At 38.2% G+C, this 25,157-nt stretch overlaps 1 protein-coding gene across 5 annotated transcripts in view; it reads right to left on the bottom strand.

The window, feature by feature from the left end:
* Positions 1–13,305: 13,305 nt before the first annotated feature.
* PTPN3 (protein tyrosine phosphatase non-receptor type 3) overlaps positions 13,306–25,157 on the bottom strand; it is a 164,343-nt gene continuing 152,491 nt past the window's right edge. For all 5 annotated transcript variants that reach the window (XM_083860387.1, XM_083860386.1, XM_083860389.1 and 2 more), the window contains exons 25-27: positions 24,286–24,431; positions 23,469–23,604; positions 13,306–20,438 (exon numbers count right to left, since the gene is read on the bottom strand). In XM_083860387.1, coding sequence (XP_083716513.1) covers positions 20,361–20,438; positions 23,469–23,604; positions 24,286–24,431 — 360 coding nt within the window. In that variant the 3' untranslated portion in view covers positions 13,306–20,360. The remainder of the gene's footprint in view (positions 20,439–23,468; positions 23,605–24,285; positions 24,432–25,157) is intronic.

Raw genomic sequence — 25,157 nt, forward strand, 5'->3', positions numbered from 1 at the left:
ATTTATTCACCAAACTAAAAAGAGGAAATCTCCATCCCCAGCAAAGTGTCAGTGGAGAGGGGAGGCAACAGCCTATTTGTCCAGGTGGCACATTATAGCCAGAAAGACTGTGCTTTTTAAAATGCTCATTGTCTTTACACAGGACAAAAAAAGCAAGGGGTGGGTTTTCTCCACTAGCATGAACCAGCAAACCCACCAGTGACTTTTGCCAATGTCAGTGGAGGGAAATCTGTCCTGGATACTGCAGAAATGATGGTGATTGGTCTTTATATGCAAAACCAGCATCAGCCCCAGTAAGAGAACCAAGCCCAAGTTCTCAAAGCAGAAGATTTCTGTTCCGAACACCCGGACTAACAAAAACATGAAAAGTCTCACTCAAAAAGACCCCTCCTGTTTTTTGAAGCCATTTGACTTCCACAGTGCTGGGATTTCTCTGGGAATTTGCTGGGTGGCTGTTAGGAAGACTCATGCCACAGGTAAGATTAGGGAGCCTCTGGGATCCCTTCCTTTCCTAAGGACACAGCTTCCATCCAAGAAGAGCTTTGAAATGAACCAATAACCACCTTGCTGATTAGAGCTGGCCATTTGCAGGGTTTTCCAGGAGGTATTTGCTTGTTCTAGCCTTGCACCCGAATAAACTAAGCCATCACATAAAGTGGCAGAGATCACACAACATCTGTAAAACACACAATATCTGCTGTCTAAGCCATCCAAAAATCCCCTTTGCTTACCCATTGTTGCAAGGAAGGTTTTGCAATCAGAAATGGCAAGGCAATTTGGCACATCAAGAGGCATTTCCCACTTAGAAATTCTCACGATTACATGGGATCAAGTGGTGTGTCCAGCCATACACAGCCACACATGGGATGGTGACAGAGTTCTCTCTCAAGCACTACAGAAGCCAGCAGGCTTGTAGCTGTAAGCTCTAGAGAGACGTGTCACCTTTCAGCCACTATTCTTAAACTGGAGTACGTGTCCCCTGTTATGTGCCAAAATTTTACATGCAGCAGAAATAGAAATTAAAGGATGCTTAATGCAGGAAAAACTCCCAGAGCAGAGGTTTCTGCTGCCTGCATCTCTGTCTTCAACAGTGGCACCTCTCATCCCAGGAATAAATTATCCACATATTTCTAAGCACTGAGGCAAGAAGCAAGGGCTTTTTACATCTCTCCCAGCCTTGCCTTCTCCATACAACACTTGTTTTCAATTACAGCCAGCTTCCATCAGCATCTCTCACTTCCCTTGCTTGCAGGAGACAAGTTAGATACTGACTTTGTATTTTCACCTTAGCTGTTCTCTGGGCTGTGGGGGAGGAAAGGGAAAGAAAAAGAAAGTTGAATGTAAGTGAATATCAAGAACCTGCCTTAGATAAAATATTCACATCTTACAGTGAATAATATATAGGAATGGAAAACATTTTTCCAGCTACATGCAAGCCCAGTGCACTGTAGTAGAGACAGTACCAACTTGGTAAGCAGCACCTTACAGAGGACCAAAGGAGGCAAAAAATGTTGCATAACTTCTGTTATTAACTAAATTCCCCTTCAACAATGCAGCAGCAGACATGGACAGAGGCCATGCACACTCTCTCTCTATCTCTCTCTCTCTCACACACACACACACACACATTCTTTACACTTCTGCAGCAGCATGGGTGCTGTGCTCACATGCAGCAGAACAATAGTGGAACTTTGTCAGAGGTTTTAGATGGAGGCTGGGCTGCTCCCTGCTGCTGATCAGCAGGAGCTATCCCCAAGATGATTAATAGATTTTTGCTTTGCAGCTGCCATATCACCACCACTCTGCACTCCTGTATGCTCCCCCTCTCCTCTTTACTGGTGGCCATAGCAACATCCCCAACATTGCCTGCAGTGCCAGCTCTTCCCTCCTTTCAAGCAGCCTCCGCTCTAGGAAACAGTCCTCGTGAGTAGCAAACCTGTGTTCTCCACACTTACAGGCTTTTAAATCTATCACCATTTCCCAGCAGGGTTCTCACATTCACCAGGTGCCAGCAGCCCTGCTCATGCCCTTCCCTCCCCTGCCCATCCCACCACTGACTGCTGCTGAGGAGTTTCCCAGGGGTGGAACACGGCACACACAGGCTCAAAGCAGGGCTGGCTTTACCTGCTGGCAGCATTTCATGGACACCTCCTGGAGCCACTTCTGCCCTTCACAGAGGGGATGAGCCAGGCCTTGCTGCAGCACTGCTTGCTGCACTGGCCCAGAGTGTCTTGCCTCTCCTCTCCTCTCTTTGCTCCTCTCTAATAAGAGGGTTGGCTGGACTAAATCCAGGCAAGTCCCTTTGTAAGAGCTGCTGAATCAACCTGAGCACCAGCTGTAGCTGGGAAAATGTCATTCCACTCCACTGGATGGGAGAATGCTCATCTAAGGACATACTGGGCTGCCCGAGCATCCATTTTATGGGTGCCACACTGCTGTGGGAGCAGCTAATCTCCCTGCTCTGACAAGTTGCAGATGTTTTCTTCAGTGCTATTCTAGTTTCAGGCACAAAGTGCACAGAGGCTGTAAAATAAGTAGCCCTAAGGGATTTTGTGACACCCCCCCCCCTCCCATTTCCTGCCTCAGGATACATATGCACCCCTGCTGTCTCAAGGCACTGTGTACATCCAGAAACCAGGGAAAGGAAAGAGGCAAGGAGAGGGAACACAGAAGCCCTCCATTCCCACTCACAGGCTCTGGGGAGCAACTCAGCACTTGTATGAATGCAGGGACAAGGGCCTGCACTGCTCAGCAGTCAATTCAGGTAATGGCCATGCCAGGCTGAAACTGCTGCTCTGGATCAGCTCTATTCATAGCATTCCTCTTTCCAATGGCTGCTTGCACAAGTGTTCCAATAGGCTTAGCTTTCAAAGCACTTATTGCTGTTAAAAACAAAACAAAACAAAACAAAAAACAACCCACAGACTGTGTCTAAAGCTTCCAGAAGCATACACACAGCTCAAAGGAAAGATTTTGTTTACTTTTTGCCCTTCACTGCTTTAAGACATAATTCATTTAATCAAGGAGACAAAAATGTTACTTTTTGCAGGCCAGTGTGTTTCCAGACAGAACTAATCATCATTAGCCTTTATGATTACTTAGTAAACAACCTGCTCAAGTATTGATCATAAATCTATGATATCGCTTGGATTAATTTTAACTTTGCACATTAATGTCAGCTGCTGTGAGATGCAAATACAATAGATTCCAATTGCTTGTCAGAATATTGTACATGTGCTACTGCAGTATTCCAGGCTCAGATATTGCATTCCTCCCCTGAGGTCTAACAAACAAGAATTTCAAGAGGGCAGCAAATGAATTTCTAGCCTGAGGGAAAATGTTTGATGAAAAAAGTCACATTGTTAATAGTTTTCATGGAAAATGAGATGAAAGTGGGGTTGAAAAAAACCAGTACTGGAGTGGTTTTAGCTGTAAGTGCCACTGAGGGCCTGATAAGAGCTGTACCTTGTCATTTTTTAGACTAGTCTCTTTTGCACACTAGGGCTGCCACTCAGGCTCACACAAAGCATTCCTTGCTGGGTATAAGGTAGGAGGAAGACTGCTGCTCCCCATGGACAATGTCAGGAAAGAGAGCCTGCCTGGCAAAAGCTAAAATATAATTCAGGAAGCCTTATGATATCTGGATTGACTAAAAATCATTATTTTTATTGGAAGTATTCTTTCTCATGGTGAGAAGTTCTTTACTCCTGTGAATAGCTAGCACTTTCCACAATAACTGTGAAAGCCCAATTTATCCAACAGAAATGTCAATGGAAATCATTTGGACCAGCTTTCAGAATACCACCTTGCACTATGAAAACAGCAAGCAAAGTAGTCTTCCTGTTTTATGCATCAGGAATCAATGGCAGACTGGCCAGGTGGATTGGACAGCAAGGGGGTTTTAGTGGACAGAGCTGCTGTTCAGCTCGTGGCTTCATCACCAGTTGAGGGAAAAGATGCATTGGGGCATTAAACAATCACTGCATGCATCGCCCCTATGCATACCACATTACCCCCAAGAAAGTGAGGCACGGTGACTACAGAAATCCGTCTGTATTGTTCTTGGATTCATTACGAGCAGTAAACTGACGTGCAAAAACCCCCAACTACAAACTACATATAAAATCCAGGCAGCCCTAAAGTGCCAAGAGATTTCGTAGGAGCCCCTGGTGAGGCAGGATGCAGCTGAGGTATCTGCTTCTCCAGGCTCCTAATTGCCTTGATCCATTTTCAAGCAAGAGGATAAAATGTCACAATGACATATTTTACTTGAGCTAATCAATGCTGTGGGCTGCAAAGCAAAAGAAAACAACCCCATTAATTCACAATAACCTTCTTCTGAAACCTTTTGGGATTTTATGCTTAGCTGCTGCTAAACAGAGGAGATTAAATAACAAAAATGCAGAATCACTTGCTTTGCTTCTCAGCTCTGATGGGCAGCCTTCAGAGCAGGCACATGGACAAGCTAATGCTGTGGTATGATCCAGACCAGACACAGCAGCTCCCTCAGGCTTCTCTGCCAGCTGCAGTGTCAGTGCTTGCATCAGTCTGATGTGGTCTGGGGAGCAAGGGAGCCTCCTGAGTAGTCTGCACTGAACTAAAGCTGGAGCAGTTTTAGGGCTCAGGACAACTGGAAGGCTCAGGTGGAGAGCAGGACATGTCGAGCCATTTACCGTGTGCTTCTTCAAAGGCCTGCATGAATGAACAAAGTCAGAGCTCTTGGTGTGGGCTGTTTTTCTTAGCTAGTTGTTTGGGGGTTTGTACTTCTTTTGTTTAACATGAGCAGAGGTTAGGGTTATTCAGGGAGGATGTCCTGTCCCTGCTTTCCCAAAACTCTCCTCTTGTCCTGATACAGCAGTGCTTTCCCTGCCTCACTGCCACACTCAGAGACTTCTCCCATTCTTTTGTATCAGGCTCGCTCTGTGCTCCATATCAAGTGTGCACTGAGAGGGCAAAGAAAGCCAACAGCTTTCCTAGGATTAATTTTTAGCAAAAAATACTACTTTTTTAGCAAAAATTACTAACATATTATTACTACTACTACTACTTACTACTAGTAGTACTACTAACTAGTTTAATTTCTTTAAAAAATAAAAACACACTGAGGAAAACTTCCCTTTAAAAAGCAAACAGATCAGTAGTAAAGGTATTAAAGCAATTAATTTCAAAGCAATTGGAATATCAAAAGCTTGATAGGTGACACCCGTGGCTGGGCTATTATGGAATAAGTATATAGCTGTTTAGAAAGGGCAAGGAAGGGTAAAATCATTGGTTTGGCATGTCAGTGAATAACTTTTTAAAATATATATATTTAGTCTGACAGGACACAGAATAAACTTAGAAGCCTCTGCTTAGTAAGGAAAATGAAAGAAGCAGCCTGGGACACACGAGAGGTCTGCTACAGGTTATTTAACAAGCAGCATTAGGTATAGAGTTTTAATTTATTTTCTTAAAAAAAAAAAATTAAGTCATTAGCTGAAGACTTTGGTAACCTTTTCCCTTCCCAACACAAAGCTATGAAACAGGCAAGAGATTTAAGAGCTTCTTGGGATAGGATGGGAATGATTTTCTGCAAAGTTAATGGGAAGAGGGAATTTTGGAGGATGGGAAGCTCTCTGAAGAAACAGTATTAAAAGCACACACACACACACACACACTCTGCCAGTGCGGAGGAAGCAGGAGAGCAACTTGGCTCTGCCAGGAGCTATGAAACAGCCTGAAACTTGAGAAGAATAGAAAAATAGGACATAGGGGAAGTTGCTCAGGAGAAGCGTGATAGAAGAGCATGAATTCATAAGGGTAAAATCAGAAGCCAAAGACACAGAACAGGCCTCGAGAACAGCAATATCACCAGGAAAGTATGTAAATGAATGCATTTGCAAGAAAATAGAGATCACTACTCAGTGGGAAGAGAGCAGCTAGCCCTGAGGAATGGAGCAAGCACATTCTGCTCTGCACTGAAAAAGACACAGCTAGGAGTAGATGGGCAGAAGAATAACATACAGGGAAAGGGTAAAAAGAGCCAAGATGATACCAGAAGAGAGCAAGTCATAGCATACTCTGGTAAGGTAGAAATTGCCTGAAAGCTTGTTTAACAGGTTAGATCTGAGGAAATGTACCCAGAGTGCTCATCAGCCTATGGGAGAACATGCCAGAATGACCAGAAATTTTTGTTGAGCGCTCGGAGAAAAAATGGTACTGGATAATGGGAAACAGAAGAGCAAAATGGTCCTTTAAAAATTACTTAAATGTCCAGTGATAATAGGGCAAGTGGCTTCAATGCAATTCCTAGAAATGCACTGGAACAAATTATCTAATGATATGTGAACATGCAGTAAGCAAACATGTTACAAGCAACCAACACCATCAACTCATTAATAAAACCCACATCAAATCAATCTAGTTTTTAACACATTGCCATACCAGAATATAAAATCTGAGAGAGGCTTTTGGGCTTAGTTTGGGGAATTTTTTGTGATCCCGTTCCTGTCATTTTGGGTTTGAACTGGGTGGTTTTTTTTTTTTTTTTTTTTTTTTTTTTTTTTTTTTTTTTTTTTTTTTTTTTTTTTTTTTTTTCCCCACATTCAGATAGGTTTGGAAAGGAGAAATAATTGGTCACTGAGTGAAACCTCAGGCGTTTGGTAATACAGGAACCTCAGGGGACTTTGGTAATACAGGAGCTTAATAATGTGCCATGAAATGAGATCTCTTTAAATGTTTCTCTTTATTTGTGTATTTTACAGTCAATGCTTTGTATGTCTGGCTATCCAGATCACTCGTGCTGGCTCCCCACCATGACACAGGTGCTACAAAGCATTTCTTTAAACAGCACAGTAGGAATAAGGTTTACAAAGAAATCTGGGGTTCACAAATGCCAGATGAATGTAAATATACATTTCTGTGTGCACATGAAAGCATACTGCAGTGGCATCCAGAGCCGTTTTAAAAATAATTATGTGCATTAGTCATGGGGTTGAGCAAGGAAAGGTTTCATAAAGGCAGAGTTGTCAGCCTCCATCCACACACAGCCGAGTGTGGGGAGGTGCAGGCAGAGATCTAATACATGAAACTGGCTGGTAATTACCTTACACCACTCAGCAAGAAAAATTAAACTGTGAAAACCATAAAACATATGTGAATTATCACCCCACATGGAGGGAGGGTGGGTCTCTGAGGACAGGGGCACAGCATGTCAGCCCCTGGGGCAGGGGGTGCTAAAGAGATTCTCAGTGCTGAAGCTGCCTGAGGACAGACATGTGTAGGCCCAGGGAAGTTCTGGTGAGAAGCATGAGACAGATTTTAGGGATCCACAGGAGGAACCTGGTGGGTGTCTGCAGGCTTCTCCTAGTGAGGGAGTGGGCAGCTTCCAGGTCATGGTACCGGGCTGGGCAGGCATGGTATGAGGGGAAGCTGACCTGAGTAGGGGTCTTGCTTGCAATAAGTGATGGGGACATAACAGAAGATGGGAAGTTGTGGACTGTGGTTCAGATATCTGGATACTTGAAAGCTATTGAGACACAAAAAAAATCATTGGTTAGACTCCTCTCCTCCTTGGGTTACCTTGGCTCAATACATGTCATCTAAACAAACCAAACGACTGACAACCACTGGCCACTTCAAAAACCCAACAAACTAACGTCAACTTTCCAACTGTTCCAATCCAAATAATTAAGAGAAAAGTATACAATCTTTTCAACAAAAACTCTAATTTTTCCCCTTTTCCTTTAGCAACCTCCTACAACACATGAACATAACTAGTGGCTGCATTGCAGACACCATCTGTTCCAGCACAACAGCAACTCACCCACTTCTACCCACTCAGCATGACCAGAATTTAGCAGTGCATGCTGCATGTGCAGGGGAGGCACATGTGTTGTGAGTGGTGGAGGAGAGCAAACTAGGATAAGGGAGGGACAATCACTGCTAGAGGGGGAGCAGAGTGCAGCTCTGCAATGAATCCTTCTTTTTGAGAGGATAGCAAGTTGGCCACACTTGAAAAGGGTGAGAAAAATTAATCCTGGGGTAAGCAAATGTTTCACCATCTTGTAAACTGCCTAGTACTGATGCAGTCTTCCAAACCCATTGCTTTCTTGCCACCAGCCACAGCCAGCAATCCAATTATTTTTAGTGTGAAAATTCTCTAGTACTGTGCTCCGCAGAGTATTTTCCGCAGGTAGGGCATCCCATGGAATATGGGGAAGTCATTCTGGTAGTCAGCCTGGGAACTCTGGCATCAGGCCTGGCATGGGCACAGGACCACAATTTGTCCCTCAGATTCTCTTCTCTCATCCAATAGTTTTGCTGTGTGGCCATGAGATTCTGCACCTAACTTTGGAAGAAAGATACAAATAACTGCATCTCACACGACTGTAAAACAAACTTTGTTTGGCAACAAGACACTGACAGTACCTGGTCTGTGGGGAGCTATACAAAAAGTATCCTCTTCTGCTGAACTTCAGCTCTTGCTATTTCTCCCCACCACCTCCAACAGGAAGAGCATGAAATCTACCAAGACCTTTTCTGTATGAATTTTAAACAATTAACACAATTCCATCAAGGAGCAATTTCTATGAAGCAACAGGAAAACAGTGAGAACAAGGTTGTGCCCGGGCTTTCAATTCTCTTTGTAGAAAGGGCTCTGCACTGTGGGCTTCCTCTCAAGGCTTGTTGCTAATGCTGTACTTCCAGTTTCTATGATTTTATGCTCTCTTGCTTGCCATACTTGAATAATCCAGGTTCCATGCAGTGTCATTCCCTTTGCACTTGGATGCTTTGGTAATTCCATCAGTTCACACAGCTAAACTTCTGCTCTTCAAACGTCTGTTGAAATTATATCTGCCTCATTTCTGTAATTGAGCAGTTATTAAAGAAGTCATTTTTTTCCCATATTTAACCCTGTTTCCTTATATACCATCACCCGGTTGACTGTGCATGTATAAACTGTTTTGTCACTCCTCTGTGATAACCTGAAAGCTCAATGGAAGTGGGACTGCATTTGATAGTTAATTGTTCAGCATCAAGCACCCTAACAGTATCAGATTACAAACTTGAATAATAATTGGCTTGATTAGGGCAAAAGGCATGATACGTAAACCAGCACTTGAATATACACTGAATGTAATCATTGCTACATAGAGTATTTTATTTTCCCTATTCTCTGCCATCTAAACTCCCTGAAATACCAGGAAATCACTTTCCTAAGTCATTACCCTTAAAATAATCTTCAATCTACATAACCTTGTAATGACAGAAGAGTAAACAATTTACACAGATGGCAATAAAGCAAGTAAGATTCAGTGTTACTTGATGTGGTAAATTATGCATGTATTAGAGAAATCTACAAAAGCAAAATTTTATGCATATAAATAATAAAACCAGCTTATATACAGTTTTTTCCCAATAGTTTGAATAATGTTTTTACTTCAGTACAAAAAATACTGTAGCAGGCTAGAAAAAACCCACTCCATATTTATACATATTATTTATATTACCTGTATGGCCAGCTTCATTTTAGACTGACCCTTTTTAATAGTGTTTATGGCTGAGACATCAAACTCAACGTATGTGTTCTCTGCCCATTTTTGGAGCTACTTTTGTTATGTTCATTTAAATGTTCTGTTTTCTCTTTCTATATATATATATATATGTTCACATACACATCTCTCTCTCTCTATACACCCCCTTCCTATCCTGTCTTGATAGAGATAATATTTGGAAGTAATGCCATTTAAACAAATCCTTAGGACTCCTGTAAGAGCACTTCCCAAGGTGGAGTTTCTTAGTTACACAGCTGAGGAGCTTTAAGCCAGGCCAGTTCTGAGCAGTTGCTGCCATAGAGGGCGAAGCTGAAAAACAGAGGCCAAACAGGAGAAAAACATGACCTGCATCAGGCCATGGGGGAACAGATGACTTTGTAGGAGTGAAGAAACCTTCCCACTCCAAAAGGAGTTCAGACTGGCTGTGGCACTCCCTGCCACAGCGACTGATGGAGAGCTTGTTTCCTTAAGTAAAAATCCAAGGGGATTGGGGAGGAGGAAGCGTAGGAAGCTCCTTGTAAATGGTTATCCTCCAGTCTTCAGCAGGTCTAATAACACTTGAATTCTGTAGGTTTCCTGCACAGCATCCAGGCTATGTTTAGTCCTAACTTTCCTTCAGCTGGAAGTTTTACTTCTCAGTTTCTGCTTTACTTACCAAAGTAGGGGAATTATCCACTGTATAAGAAAGAGTTCCTACAGAGGTGGCATTTTCCCAGCTGGGTCCCTGAGACAGCTTGAGACATTTGCTCATGCACTGACATCTCATTTGATAGAGCAGGCAGTGCTACTGAGGTAGCAGAGGTGCAACATCACAGTACTGAGAGCTGTTCTCATGGAGGACAAAACAACATTCTCTATTCAAAATGCAAGTGTTGTCAGCAGTAGCGAGAAGATTTTCTTGTAATAGTGTTCCTAAAACTAAAAAAAAAAAGGCCCAAAACAAAAGAAAAAGCCTCCAAAACAAAACATGAAAAACACCACAAAACAAACGAGAAATCAATCCAGCAGCACAGATGAAAATAACACAGCCCTGATTCTTCTAAAAAAATTAAATAATTAACACTCACAACCAGTCAGGAGGCAGCAACAAGTAACTTCATAGGCAAAATGTATTTCAGTTTTTAGCACATTACCTGAATGCTGGAGTCACTGCATCCTTTTAGGCAAAGTATTATACATAAACAAACTGGCCCCATTTGAAGACAGCAAGCTTCTAACTTGGAATCTGTATAATTGAATGCAAAGCTCGAGAGCTGCGCTACATTTCCATGACATTTGTATGAACATACATGAGCAGAGTTACCCAGATCAGAGCTGAGGACTCTCATGCTCAAAAAGGACAAACCACTTAGCAAGGAGTAACATTCAGTATTTAAATGAGAATTTATCAGGTCTAAAAGAGCAGGGCATTTGTACTGACACAGAATGCTCTGTAGGCCAAAAATTACACTTAAGCAGGAACAATTAACCCATTAGCAATCAGCATTCATATTCCCACAGCACTCTGGGCTACATCAAAGTATACAAGTGAGGGTTTTGACACAGCTTTCCATCCTGTTATTACCATCTGACACCCCAGTTCACACCATCATTTTTGCCAGTGCAACCTGACTGTCCCTGAGCAATTAACCCTTGGACTTGAGAGACAGCTAGTGCTGAGGAAACCTTTTTCCTATCAGTGCCAATTAACTAATTTTTAAACTGTAGCTGATGCACAGATGAACTAAAAGGTTCCTGTTATAAATGATGTTGCATCTTTTGTGGGTGAGTACTAAATTCAATGAAACAGAAGCAAATCAGAACACCTTTGCTTAAAAAATAGGGCGTTGCAGGTATTTGAGCTCCCCAGTAGCAGTGTGAGGCCAAACAAGGGTACACGAGTGTACAGAGGAGTCTGGCCTTTTATCATGCTCCAGCAGAATATTGGTGCCCCTTATTCCTGAAGATGGACCTAGGAATCTGAACTGTCTCTAAACCCAGAGAACAGCAGCAGTGACCCCAGTCTCCCCACATGAGTCTCCCCAGTCTCCCCACTTATTCTCACACGGTTCAATTTAACAAATTGTGAACTTTGAATTTTGCCACTCAAAATGAAGAAACAAGTTTTCTTAGCAGATTGGCTTTTGCACATGCCACCATGGCATATTTATTTTTTAGTACCTGAAACCTAGATTCATTAGATTATACTAGTGAAACAGAGGTTTGAAAATTTAGTTGGTCTTTATAGTAAACTTAAGAGTATACACTATGTTTTAGAATATATTTTAAATAGTGCTTTAGAACATATTTTAACTACTACATTTTAGAAACTACCCCATTTCACTAGGACTGACAAAAAAAAAGAAATTAATCCCAAATCAACATGAAATCAGATATTGATAGTTTTTATTATATTGGTTAAAATATTTTACTTCAAGTACTACAAGGAAGATAGGCTAAATTGAGTCACTGGTTGAAAATGTTTATATCACTGAACTAAAGCATGAAAAAGCTAGACATGAAAACAATACATGTACTGGGGAATGCCATTTGACATTTATATTCCCAATTGTTACAAATTCAAGCAAGACTGTTAAAAGGGAGGTTCTCTTGCCTGTGACTGCTCATTAGGAATCCTTTGAGTTATGTAAAGGCACTCCTTCCATACTCCTGGCTCCCCAGTGGAGCACCTTTTCTATGGGGTAGCCAGTACCATAAGGATTTTAAAGGATTGCCTTGTATGGAGGAATGGAACACCTTCATGTTCAAAAATCATGTGTAACACTCAGCAAGTTAAAGCCCTCTTCTCCCCTCTGGCAATCAGCTATGATACAGCTACAAGCTTGAAGTTTACCTCTGCCTTATCTCCTCTCCAAAAGGCTCTTCTTGCACTCTATCTTGCTATCAAGCTGTGAAGACACCAGTACATCTTTCCATAAATGGCTTCATTTGGATTTCCACCAAAATCTTCATTTTGATAGCTCTCTATGTACCTAGAAGAGATTCCAACATGCACACATAGCCCGTGTCCGAGCTGTCCAGACTGTTCATTCTGTCTTGTACTTCCTTTCACTGAGATTTCCTTGAATTCATAACTTCATCATTGAGGGTTATTGGCCTCAAGCTTAAAAAGACTAATCAGTTCGCAGAGCCATGCCTTGTAAACAGCAAAAAGTGCTTGCTAACAGCCATCCCAGTTCTTAACAAAATCCCAAACATATTTTCAGGTCAATGCTCTATCCATCTGTTAGTGTTTCATTCAATGTGTTCTCTGTTTCAAAACTTATGAACTTGCATTTTAATATTCATGTAAACAGAAATACTTCAAGAACAGCATCATTGGGCTCTGATTTGTTGTGAAAATGTGATAACCACCATGAGGCAACAGACGGTGTAGAAGATTACTCAGACATGCCTGGTGAGTACCCTGAGAACACGTGAATTCCCAAAAGGAAGGACAGGCTGCAGATTTCATACACGGGAGCAAAAAAGAAAATCTGCACTCAAACAGTTATGTGGCTTTGCATGACCTAATTAATCAAGACAATCCTCTTTCATAAAACTCATTGCAAGTGAAATATTCCTAAGAATTTGTGACATGCTTGGTTTCCTTTTTTTACTGTGCTATATAGAATAGACCAGAGACTTCCCATATAAGCTTGATTACTAAGATAAAATTCAAGCTGCATCCATGTGTGATTTCTTAGATGATTCCTTTCCTATCAAAAAGGTCAGTAACTTTTTGATGTAATTCTTATTTTCTTTTTCAATAAGCCACAGTAAAACCATATAGCCAAAAAATGCTTTATTTCACCATTAGCCATATAACCAGTATGCATAAAATGGTGGCTATATTTTTGTTCAAAACAGTTCCAAATCCCAAGAAAGCTCTACTGAAAACATTAACCAACCCTTTATTCCTATAAAAATAAAAAAGAAAATTATACATTCAAGACGTGCCTACACTTTTAAACAATAAATTAAACTTTGTAATATGAACATCAATTTACATTTCAAATGATAGAAAAGTACAGCATAGGGTACAAAATAATCTCTTTCCTTACCTTCCAAATACATCAAATACATTCTTTTATTCTTTTAATGCACTGGCAGTTCTATCTTAGAAGAAACTATAGAGCGCTACAGGAAAAGAAAAAAACATTAAAATCCCCCAGCCAGTGTCCCTAAATGGTTATTACCTTCCAAGATTTTGCTGACAAAACTCTCTGACAAAAACGCTAACTGAACTTACATGAAAATACAAGCTTAATGACTAGAATAGTGAAATCTTCAAAACTTGTAAAAAAACCCAAACAATTTTGGCTTTCCCAACTGTTATGCAATTTATTCCAGTACTATAAACATGTTTCCATATCAGTTATAATCAAGGTCAGTTTTAATCAGAACATCATTTGTGAGAAAGAATGGCAGGCAGATTTTTAATGCTTTTATAGGAGCGTCCCCATTATATACCTTATATCTCTCTATTAAGGTTACACAACGAAGTGAGAAAAAGTATGTTTAGTGCTCACTGTACAGGTCATTGGAATGTAAGCACTGATACTTGTCATTTATTTTGCAAAACCTGGATTAGAAATAGAATTACATTTGAGCGAATATACTAATTCCCCACCTAATTTCTACAGACAGTAATCTAATTCTTGCTCAAGCCCAAGTTTTCAATCATGTATGCAAATCTCTGAATTAGAAGGGGACTGATCAGGGCTAACCCAAGTGGTGCAATGGTCATCTGCTGCTTTTCTGAAGTAAATGAAGTAATGAAGTCCACTACAATTAACGCTGCTGGGCTGAACTTTTATGCTTTGATATTCTTGCAAACTCATACAGATACACCTGACCTCATTCTGAACTAGACTGTTCAGGTTAGATAATACAAGTACAACCCCATTAATACCAATATAGGCTGTGGATTTACTGCGCAGGATTTCAGTCTCTTTCCCTAAGGAAGGCAGCCTTTTTTTCCTTATTCCTGAATCAGGATTGCAACCAACCACGTGCAAAAAGGTTGACAGATAATTAGGCATTTGGGTTGATGATGCACTTTCTGTGCTTTAGTGGCCACACTAACTGAGAGCCGATTTGCATTATGACTAGGTAAGCAGCACCCACAGCTAAGAAGGTACTTCTAGCAGCTAACCTTTCTATTTTTGCTGAAAAACTTTTTTTTTTTTCTTTTAAAAGGTATGTTTTGTACAGAATTTGGTAAATAGCCATTCCTTACTTGAAGACTCAGATTTTATTTTTGGGGTTTTTTTTTAAAGCATAAATTCTAGCTTGGTGCAAGATGACTTCCTGATGCTTGGGAGAGCAAGCTCCATGGACTACTTATGAAATGTTTATTCTGCAAAAGGCTGGTAGAAATATGATGCTACTCTGGGTTAAGTTGGTAACTGATGTTAGGTAAGGGGTTTAACAGCCCTAACAAAGCATCTGCTTCCTCTTAAGCATGCAGGGCAATTTTACTAGTTACCCAGATACATGCAGGTTTCATTATTGTCTCAGAAAAACACATCAAATGAGTTTTTAAGAGGAAAATATTTAAGAAGGTTTTTAAAATGTTACTTAAGAGCACAAACCAATAGATGAGGAAAATGTTCCACTTAAAATTATTTTCTAGGTGGGTTTGAAAAGAATTAAATCCTATGGCCAACAGTATGGCTCTTTACTAAAGAAATTGTTCCAAGAGAAATGATGTGTTTAAAACACAGAAGTGTTTCAAAGGAAAAAAAGGAAAAAAATATTTCTCACCCCTACTTTATCTGATAAAAGTATTTTCATGTTCACAGTGTTTGATTTTTTTTTTCTTTTAATATCTAAGTTAAACTCAGGTGTTATCTGCCCCAAAGAAAACATTTCTTACATGCTTTTTTCATATATCTTTATGATTTCTACCACTGCTAGTAGCACTGCTTAAATTCCTCAAAAAGGAGGTGAGTTGAGACTGGTCTGAACATCACACTGCCCCTTCAGCAGGTGAAAAACAACATTCTTTCTTAAGCAACAGCAACATCACTTTGCCTGTCTGAGATACAGCCAGTTTCACACTTGTAGGAAACCTTAGTGATTTTATAAGGCAAAACGACGACATTACAGGAAACAAAATCATGAAACCCAAGTAAACACAAGTTAAACAGTTAACAGTAAACTGAAGTGTTTCACTAATGTCTATTAAAATAAATGCTCTAATATTTTAAATACAACTTTAATTAAAAGGTTAATCTGATAAGCCCAAAATAAAGCACAAACTAAGACTACTCTTTTCCAAGTAGTCTGCAAGCAAATGTCCCCTCTTGAGATGAATTTGTCTTTAAAAAAAATACAATATTTCCTGGTCTCTTATAGTCCATACAATTATTTTTTTTCCATAATATTATTGATCCCCAACATTCGCTCTTTATATGAGTGGTAAGAATGCTACTGTCACAGAGCTAGTCTGAGCTGAAAAATGGTTAAATCTATTGATATTATGTGGTACTTCTTTCTTTTGATTCAGAGAAACTTACTTTTTTCTTTAGAATGACAGGCTTCAGTGACTGTAGATGCTACTGTTTGAAGCTTATACAGTGTTAAAGTACACTAAAACTAAATCATAGTGCATTAGGTAATATAATGTTAATATAAACTACAGTTAAAACAGCTATTTGAGATGGCTGAGCACTATCAGTGTCAAAACCTAAATGCATGAAACCCATATAATCAAAACATTGTTTTATATAATGAATTAATCATTCACTTGGCCTTTGAACAAAATATTTAATGAAAACTTTACCTACTATATAGCTACAATTAATAATTGCTTTTAACCAAGTAGACTGGTTGCAGGTTGCTAATCAAAATACAAACATTCCCCAGCACATGTTCTCTGGAAAGGCTGAAAGAGTACAATAAACTTGCACTTAAATGCCACAATTCAGGATAGAAAAATAAAGCCATTATCAATGAAATAGCTATGTTTAAATTATAATTGACTGAATATGAACCATGTGCATCTATTTTCAACATTTATACATTTAGTCTGACACAAGAATACTGTCTACAGGGAAGAGCTTCTTTGTAAAGAAGTATCATACCATTCTTGTAGTAAAGCCAATGCAAAGTTCATTATATAGTTCAGAACTGGAGTTCTTATAAAATACATATATATTTAACCAAGTACTGTATAGTAGGAAATATGATAGGAGAAAGGAAAATCAACTGGAAAATCAAGTCAAAAAACTGAGTGTATATGAAAAATTATTGCTGCATTCGTGGGTACATTTTGACTGCTTATAATTTAGTGTCAACACCTAAAAGAATAATTAAAAGCAAAACCCTGGATTACAATCTTGGATTACAATTCTTTTTTTTTTTTTTTTTTTTTTTTTTTTTTTTTTTTTTTTTTTTTTTTTTTTTCAAAAACACCACCATTGCTTAAGGTTTGGTTGTATTTTAATGATTTGTATTTCATACATCTGATCACACAAAAGGCATTCATGGTTTAGGGCACTGTTTTTCTTATTTTTAATAAATAGCAAGACCTGTCCCTTTCATCCCTGTCTCAGAAGCGTTCCCCCATGAGATTTCTGAAGACCTGCTGAATAGGCAGTTTAGTTACTTCCATATCAAATATAAAGCCATTAAGTTAAAATTTGTTTAATTCTGTAGGAATAAATGTTGATGTATTTCACAGTGATGAAAACCTCAAGGGTTTATTACTCACTCTTCATCCACTGCCATACCAGACATTTATATCAGACCTATTTTCATGATCATGGGAGCACAGGAGAAATAGAGGGTAAAATGTTTATGAAGGTTGTACAGAAGCTTGTCTTCACAGCATTTTCTACCACTTGCCAATTGCTTGACAATTAAAAATTTGTGGTCACAAGTTTTAACTCCCACCAAACACCCCCCCCCCCCCAAATGATCAATTAAATCTATGTCTTCGTGATTTCTTAACTTTTGTGGAAACAAAAGCTGGAATTAAGATGTTTTCATAATTATGCTTCACTGCAAGATCAGATCTAAGGCATACTTCATTCAGTGCAAAGTCATCACATGCTACAGAGAGAAGACAAAACCCCTTCAATTCTCCTCTATGGACCCTACAGGTACATGTGCAAAACCCAGCAAGACTGAAATAAAGATGGACACAACATACAAGATACTTGTGTAGTTAATATTTCCTCTAAGGTATTTAAAACAAACAAACAAACAAACAAAAAACTTACAGAGATTACTATTTATATAGCTTTGAGTATTCTCTCTGTGGCCAGCCATTTCAAACAAGTTATTAAAATCCAAGAGCTCCCCAATGGTATTACCATATCCATCCAAGTTTACTAGAACAAGAGCAGCATTTGTTGTCACAACATGACAGTCATCATTTAAATGCACACATACTAACCCAAGTCAAGCCTATACCATGTATCTTGAGACTGGAGTTATATAAGAAATACATTTACAGTGCTTTGGTAAGTACATATTAAACATGAAGAAACATAAATAGCAATTGGAATATAGGAATAACCTTGAACACAAAGAAACTGTACTTCCATGAAAGACACGGATGTCACAAAGATGCTCTAAATATTTTCTTACAATTTATTTTCTTGCCTTTTTTCACTTCTTGACAAACTATTAAATGCAAGTCATGCCAACTGCAAGAGATGACTCTGAGACCTGGGCACAGGAAAACTTATTTAAAAAAAAAAGTGAGATTTTAACAGGCTGGCACACACAACAATGCTTCCCAAGTAATATGTGCAAGTCCACTATCATTTTACATTTTGATTCACAGACAGATTGAGCTACCTGATGCAATTTAGCAAGATAAGAGTGAGCCAGTCTTTTCCCTTCTAATCTATGCCCAATCAAGCCAGATGACGGTGATCCAAAATATTACAGAAAATTCCAGTCAAAGTGAAATTTGGAATGCAGTGTTTAAGGACAAGCACAAACCTATTCACCATTCAACCTAACAAAGCCAAGAAGGTTTCCTTGTTTCTAACTACTCTGCATATCTCAATTAAAACTCTTTTGATCAATAAATAGTAACCAAGTATCTTCTTAAGCTATAGCTAAAAAATGTATCCTTGGAGAAAGGACCAAGCCTACAAAAGACAAGTCAGCAATTTAGCTCATCCTACCTGCACTTTCTAGTTATCTCCTGGGGGAAAAAACCATAATCTTCCAGTAACATGAGAGATGCATATTGTACAGCTGTGATAGTTTCTATAATGAAACTTCAGCTATAAATGATAATATCCATAATACAAACCATAATTCTAAAATACATCTGAGTATGTGTGTGCATATATATATCTCTGAAAAAAAATAGTTAATTTTCTCTTTTATACATATAAACATCTGGCTAATATGCCCCATAATTTTTTTTTCCCTATTTAGGACTAATTTTTTAAATAACAGAGTTTTAAACAGTCCCTTAGAATATTTTTTAAACACTGTTAAAAAATTAATAACTACCTCAGGTTAATCAAAAAGCACACACAAAATAATTTAACATTATACAAATGTGGTTATACTGTTCAGAAAGTCCAATTCTCTCATCTGAAATGAAATAGAGACCATTGTACCTTAGGGTGAATTATTCATCAATGTACAAATTATTTCTGTCTTTCCATGTAAATCTTCAGGTGAATTTAACTGCATTTCTGTGTAAGCAAGAAACACAGTAAATCTAGAGAACTCTTGCAAAAGGGAGTCGTGTTTTGATGGATAAGAGTGCTTTGCTGGAGGGCAGCAAGTCAACATTTTATCACCATCTGAACACCAGCAACACCTGTGCCCTTGTAAGCTTCACACCTTGAAATAGCAGCAACATATTTGATGGGTTCAGTAGTAATTTTTCTTCCAGTATTGGATTAGACTACTTTGCATATACAGTAAGTCAAAAGTCTAGTACTTGTGTGCAACATTAATCCACGTTTACATCTGAGAACTCATAAATACACATGGAAACAAACATGAGCGAGAATTAAACCTCGTTTTAAGTTAAAATATTTTCAGTCTACATATAGAAACAGCAGTGAAAAGTATAAAGGAGATGGATAGCAGAAACAGAAGAAAAGGGGTGCAATAACTAAAACTGTGAAAAGTAGGGCCCTGTCAAAAGGGCAAGTTGCACCTAAAATAGAGCAACAGAAGATGTAGACTGTATCATCTGCATAAATGCCTAAATGCAGCATTATTTTCACATCACATACAGTAGATGTGATTTCTAAGCAGCATATAATAACAGCTGGCATACTCACTAATAGATTTATGGTAACTGAATATTAAATTTCTCCAGCTCAGTGTACAGTAGTTATGCAGTAGCCTTTAAAGCTCTTCGTCAGCCTTTTAGTCAAGGTTACAGTTCCAAGGATATTTAGTATTCCAATAAGAAAGTTACAAATACTCACCTTCAATGAACTTTCATACCATACAAATACATTAAATACATCCTTAAGATGAATAATTTCAATAATAGGAGTTTTCTTTTTGCTATTTTAAAGGAAACATAAGGAACTTTGTAACTTCCAAAGTAAAGGGTGTTTTAAGGCAGTAAAAGATACGTGTTAAGGTTTCCATGATTGTTTATGGTTGTCTATGGGAACAAAGCATATTACACACAATTACTGTCATATATTTATCTACATGACTTTGTTATACTGTACATGATTTAGCAATCTTCTTGAGAAATTTAAAGTGCCACAATTCAAATGTGTTCATCTGTCTTTTCATGGGCTTCTAGTCCATTCTCGTTGCTTTCAGAAGCAAGCCCTTGCTTTACTTAAAGAGCAGTTTTTAAGTTGAAAAAAGAACTCATCCTTCACTGCTGTGCTAACTGGAATCCAGTGGTCGAACCAATCCTTCTTTGTAAACACGAAGAATAGCTTCACAAACAAATTTGTATTGACTCTGTGCAGGAAAGAAAACATAAAAACATTTATGGATGTTCAGTTAAACTGCTGATTAGACAGTATTATTGAATAGGACTAACAGTTCCATGGCTTCCTTTTGTCCTGAGCAATGACAAGAGAGGAGCTACAAGAATGTGAGGAGAAAATCCCACTCTCCTGTCTGTATTCACAGTAAACAAAGCTGACATTTACTCTTTCTTGAAGGACAAGCATTAAAAATCACATTCCAAGGAAAATACAGTTCCCCAAACTAAAAGAATACATGCTTAATTTTCAGGGAATAGGAATTATTTGTGAAAAACTTTTGACTAAGTTTAGCTTGATATTTACCTTCTTTATATATCTCATCTATTTTGGGGGGGGCGAGGGGGGTGGTGATTTGGCAGTTAGCTGATTATTACGAGTATTCTGAGCTTGCCAATCCTGCAGTTACATATTATGGGGCACAATTAAAGTTAAATGACCAAGGCCATATTTTAAATTGCCATATAGGATCTATAGGTGCAATTACCTAACTGAAACCCGTTTTTTTTTTCTCCTAACCATCTACAGTACTGCAGAAGGAGTCACTTTATTATCAATTTTTGTTCAGACCACATTTCTCTGTTTGTAAGAGAAGGGGATGAAAAACCTTTCAAATTCATATTTTTGAAGATCAGCAGCCACATTAATTCTTCTCTCACCCAAGATTTTGATCTCAATTAGATCTTAAAGTCTTTACAAATTAGTTTCTTTTCTGCATTATACTATTACAATGACCAGCTCTTCCATGACCTTGTAATGTAATTATTTGTTTAAAACAATTAGCCTGTAAGCCTCTTCCTAAAAAGTGATTCAAAGAGACATTATCAATAGGACTAGTGCAGAACTAAAAATCCAGGTAGTCTGAATAAATTTTTATGACTAACACAATCCTGAGAACACAAGATGATTGAAATTTAAAAGAACTTGCATCATCAAAGCATTCTCACTTCTTCTGTTGAAAGTACTATTGTCAAAACCCCCAAATGAATCCTTCTTTCCAAAGTTCCATGTCATATATTCAGAGAAGCAAAGTTTCACATTTTTTATATCCCTTTTCCCATCATTGAAATGTTCTCCCAGTTGCCCTTGTATTGTCAGCTCCCATCAACTCTTCTGAAGCATCTGGAAACATTCTCCCACTATCTCCCAAAGGACAAGGCTAAATGATAATGTTTGGACTGTTAAGGACCTTAGGTTGCCTTTATATACCAGAATATTATTCTTGTTCATAACATAACCCAACACATTGTCTTTTAAGTACTTAAAAACTTCAGGAAAACAGGAAGGTGGAAATGAATTTTCTGCATCTTGACTTTCCTGGCTTTTCTTTCAACCTTTCAGTCAATTACTCCCACCTTCAATATCACTTTGTTCTTATTACTTAATTACTTTGACTTGTCTCTTCATTGTTACTGTCATTTCCATATTTCTACTGCCTGAACCAGCCCAGGTGTGGTATTTAGCTCTCTGTTCAATACTTCTGTTAACTTGTGTGATCAAGTTACTGAACAAATAAAAGAATGAGCACTTCAGACTGCTTCCTCTGACTCAATCTCTGACTACTTGTTTTCTTTGCCCTTAACTGTTGCATGTATTCTTGCTGCTCACTCAGTTGGTAGCTACTTCTATTATGTACATCCTAAGCACTGTATTCTGCACTGCTTAGATACCTAATTTCTCTGTGTTTCTTTCTTTTTTTTTAATGAAAGGCCTACAGTTACACCAACTTTGTTATAGCTTCATAATTTTGGTTGAAGCTTTTTTGGCTTCTCAAGGCAACAACATTACTGGTCTTTGAGAAACTACAGCTTCCACACAATTAACAACAGACACTTAACTGACCAGCTAATATCTCTGACTGGTCCATTCTTTTTGAGTATGCCCTGTCACAACATGCATCTGGCAAATCATATCACCTTAGAATTGGAGCACACAGGGCAGCTGAACATGCTTTAGGCAAGGCTATTAAAACTGAACAATTCCTTTATTACAACTGAATAATCTCTTACGGCTCTCCCAGAAACCCTAAGTGGGATATCAAATACAAGCAGTGAGGCTAGCTGGAATCAGGCACGGGAATGTGATAGAGCATCCAGGATAAATTGTAATATTAACATGCATCTCTCTGGTATTCTGTTTTCTGACAGTGGAGTGCTTGCTTCTGTGTCTCATTTACAGAACAGTATGCCAATTTTGCCCACTGGCTTTTCACAACAGTATCTGCTTTCTTCAGAAATAACAAGTGAATATTGCTGCTACAGATCATCCTTCTCCTGATTGTGCTGACAGCAAACTGTGTAACACAGCAAGCAAGGTAAAGAATCCTATTTTAGATATTCATTTTCCATACCAGGAGTGCAGCTGTAGCCGTACTTATTACTATTCCCTGTATTTGTCAGTTATGTCACAGTGTGAAGTAAAAGGACAATTCTGGTTGATTTCTGATGTAACAAAAGGAATTCAGTCTTCTGGCAAGCTGAAGTTTACTTCAGGTTTTTACATCTGATTCTCAAGAAGAGGACCAATTCTAGAATGTTGAAGCTTCTAAAAGAATTTCTACTCTAAAGTGGCCTTTTGAAAAACCACTTCCTAGTTTTCAAGCCAGGCCACAAACACTTTGATTTTACCTTCAACTTAATAACATCCTATAGTGTTTGAACTAGAATAAAAAGTAAAAATTTATTATAGCTTCTTGCAGAGAATTTAGACAAAAGAACAGATGATCAGTACAAGTCTGACTTTGGGTATTCTAACTAAGAATGTATTGAAATCAATTACCTTTTCATGGCAAGATAAGAAATATTTTAAAAATAGATAAATATATACCTCATTTACAAAGCATCCTTTGCCCCTATGCTACGTCATGCTAAATTTATGAAGTTTGAAATATAATAGCAACTGAAAATTCATACTAGTAGATCCTTTAAAAAAAAATTGGACCTGTTTTATAACTTGACAAGTGCAGTATATATACAGAAAATGATGCTTCCTCTCCATCACTTACAGATGTTTGCACCATCATAGCTCTCTGGTCTCGCATTTTCCGTACAATATCCAGTGGATAAACAGGTTGGTTCCTTTCAATTAAGCACATGGCTGTTTCCATAGTGACCAACACACCAGTGCGACCGATTCCTGCACTGTGAAATGCAACAGGAAAATAGTCTATAAAATTAGGTTTTTGCAATGCACCAAATTAATATCACAGTCTTAATAGTAGGACAGCCTTGGAAATTACAGGAAGATCCTAGTAAAATTCAAAGAGAGTGCAAAGTTTATTTTTACAGCAATATTTCAGTAATATTTTCTGGTATTTACTAAAAAAGAAAAAATATTTTACTATAAATAAAACTAAAATTTCACCTAAAGTAAATGCATTTTTAAGCAGTTAAACTTCTCAAACTGTACTGGTTTGGTATTTTTGTCTTAAAAAAGGTAAGATCTAATTGACTGTTTTTATGACACACACACTTGAACAGCAGGAAAAGAATTTTTGCAGTACCATTCAAAATGAGGTTTCAACAGTGGCAGAGGGTAAAAAACAGAGAACAAATTAAATTGCAAATTAAATATCATATCTGTGATAATTACGTGACTAAGCCATTTTACCAAAACGTTGCAGGAGAAAGGGAGACAAAGTAAAACTCATCCTTTAGATGTAATATCAGTGTTTCTGTCATCAGCAGTAAATGCTCATATTGCACAGTTTAACACATCCATCTAATTCAAGGCATCTCCTGTCCTGCGGATCAACTTTTCCCATCAAATGCTTATTCTAAGGCTGAAACAGATCTATAATCAGAGTTTTCAAACACAAGTACCTGCAGTGAACAAGAACTGGCTCATTCTTTACTCTCTTTGGCCTCATGCAGGTCACAAACTCCAAGAAGTCCATGGAGTCATCAGGAACGCCATGATCAGGCCAGGCTACGTACTGGAGATGGGTGACAGTGTGTTGTTGTTCTGTCTAAAATACAGTAAAGTTTTCAAAAAATGGCCAGTGTTATGACTCTTGTATTAATGCTTACTAGATATAAATCATATTTTTCACAGCAAGTGTTTCACTCAAATGCAATAAGAGCTAAATGATGTAGAAAACATTTGTGATTTTAAAATTCAGTGTGAATATGGACATGTAATTCTTGGAAAGAATTCATAAAGCATAACATTTTCTAAATAAATGAGGTATCAAGTTTAACTTCTGTGATCTAAACATTTTAATTTTTTTGATTTATTGACTATTACACTTTGACATCATTGATTCACCTAAGGTAAAATGCTACAAGACGTAAGCATAACATACAATAGTTTAGAACTGGTTGAAAGAAACAACTGAGAACAGAACTACTGAGAACAATACCAATATACCAGGGATTTAGGGCTATAGGATCTATTGTAAATACATCTGTGCACTTGTACAGATTCAGGTATAATGAAGTTGCCTGCAACACTTGCTAAATCTGGTTTCTGTTAGAAAACAGTATATATACATATATATCATTCATACATACATGCTCATTGTATATATATGAATGACATCTGTATGATCCACAGGAGATAGTTTTCTGTATGGAAGCAATATAATTAGTTAAAAGAGTCTGTTGTACAAAGAGTTCTTTTTTTGAAATCAATTATATGTAAAAACCCCACAGTTTTACAGAAGTTCTTTAGCATTTTGTTAACTTTGATTATG

The sequence above is a fragment of the Zosterops lateralis genome (assembly GCF_965231275.1).
Source record: "Zosterops lateralis genome assembly, chromosome: 1".
In the NCBI taxonomy this organism is placed as follows: domain Eukaryota; kingdom Metazoa; phylum Chordata; class Aves; order Passeriformes; family Zosteropidae; genus Zosterops; species Zosterops lateralis.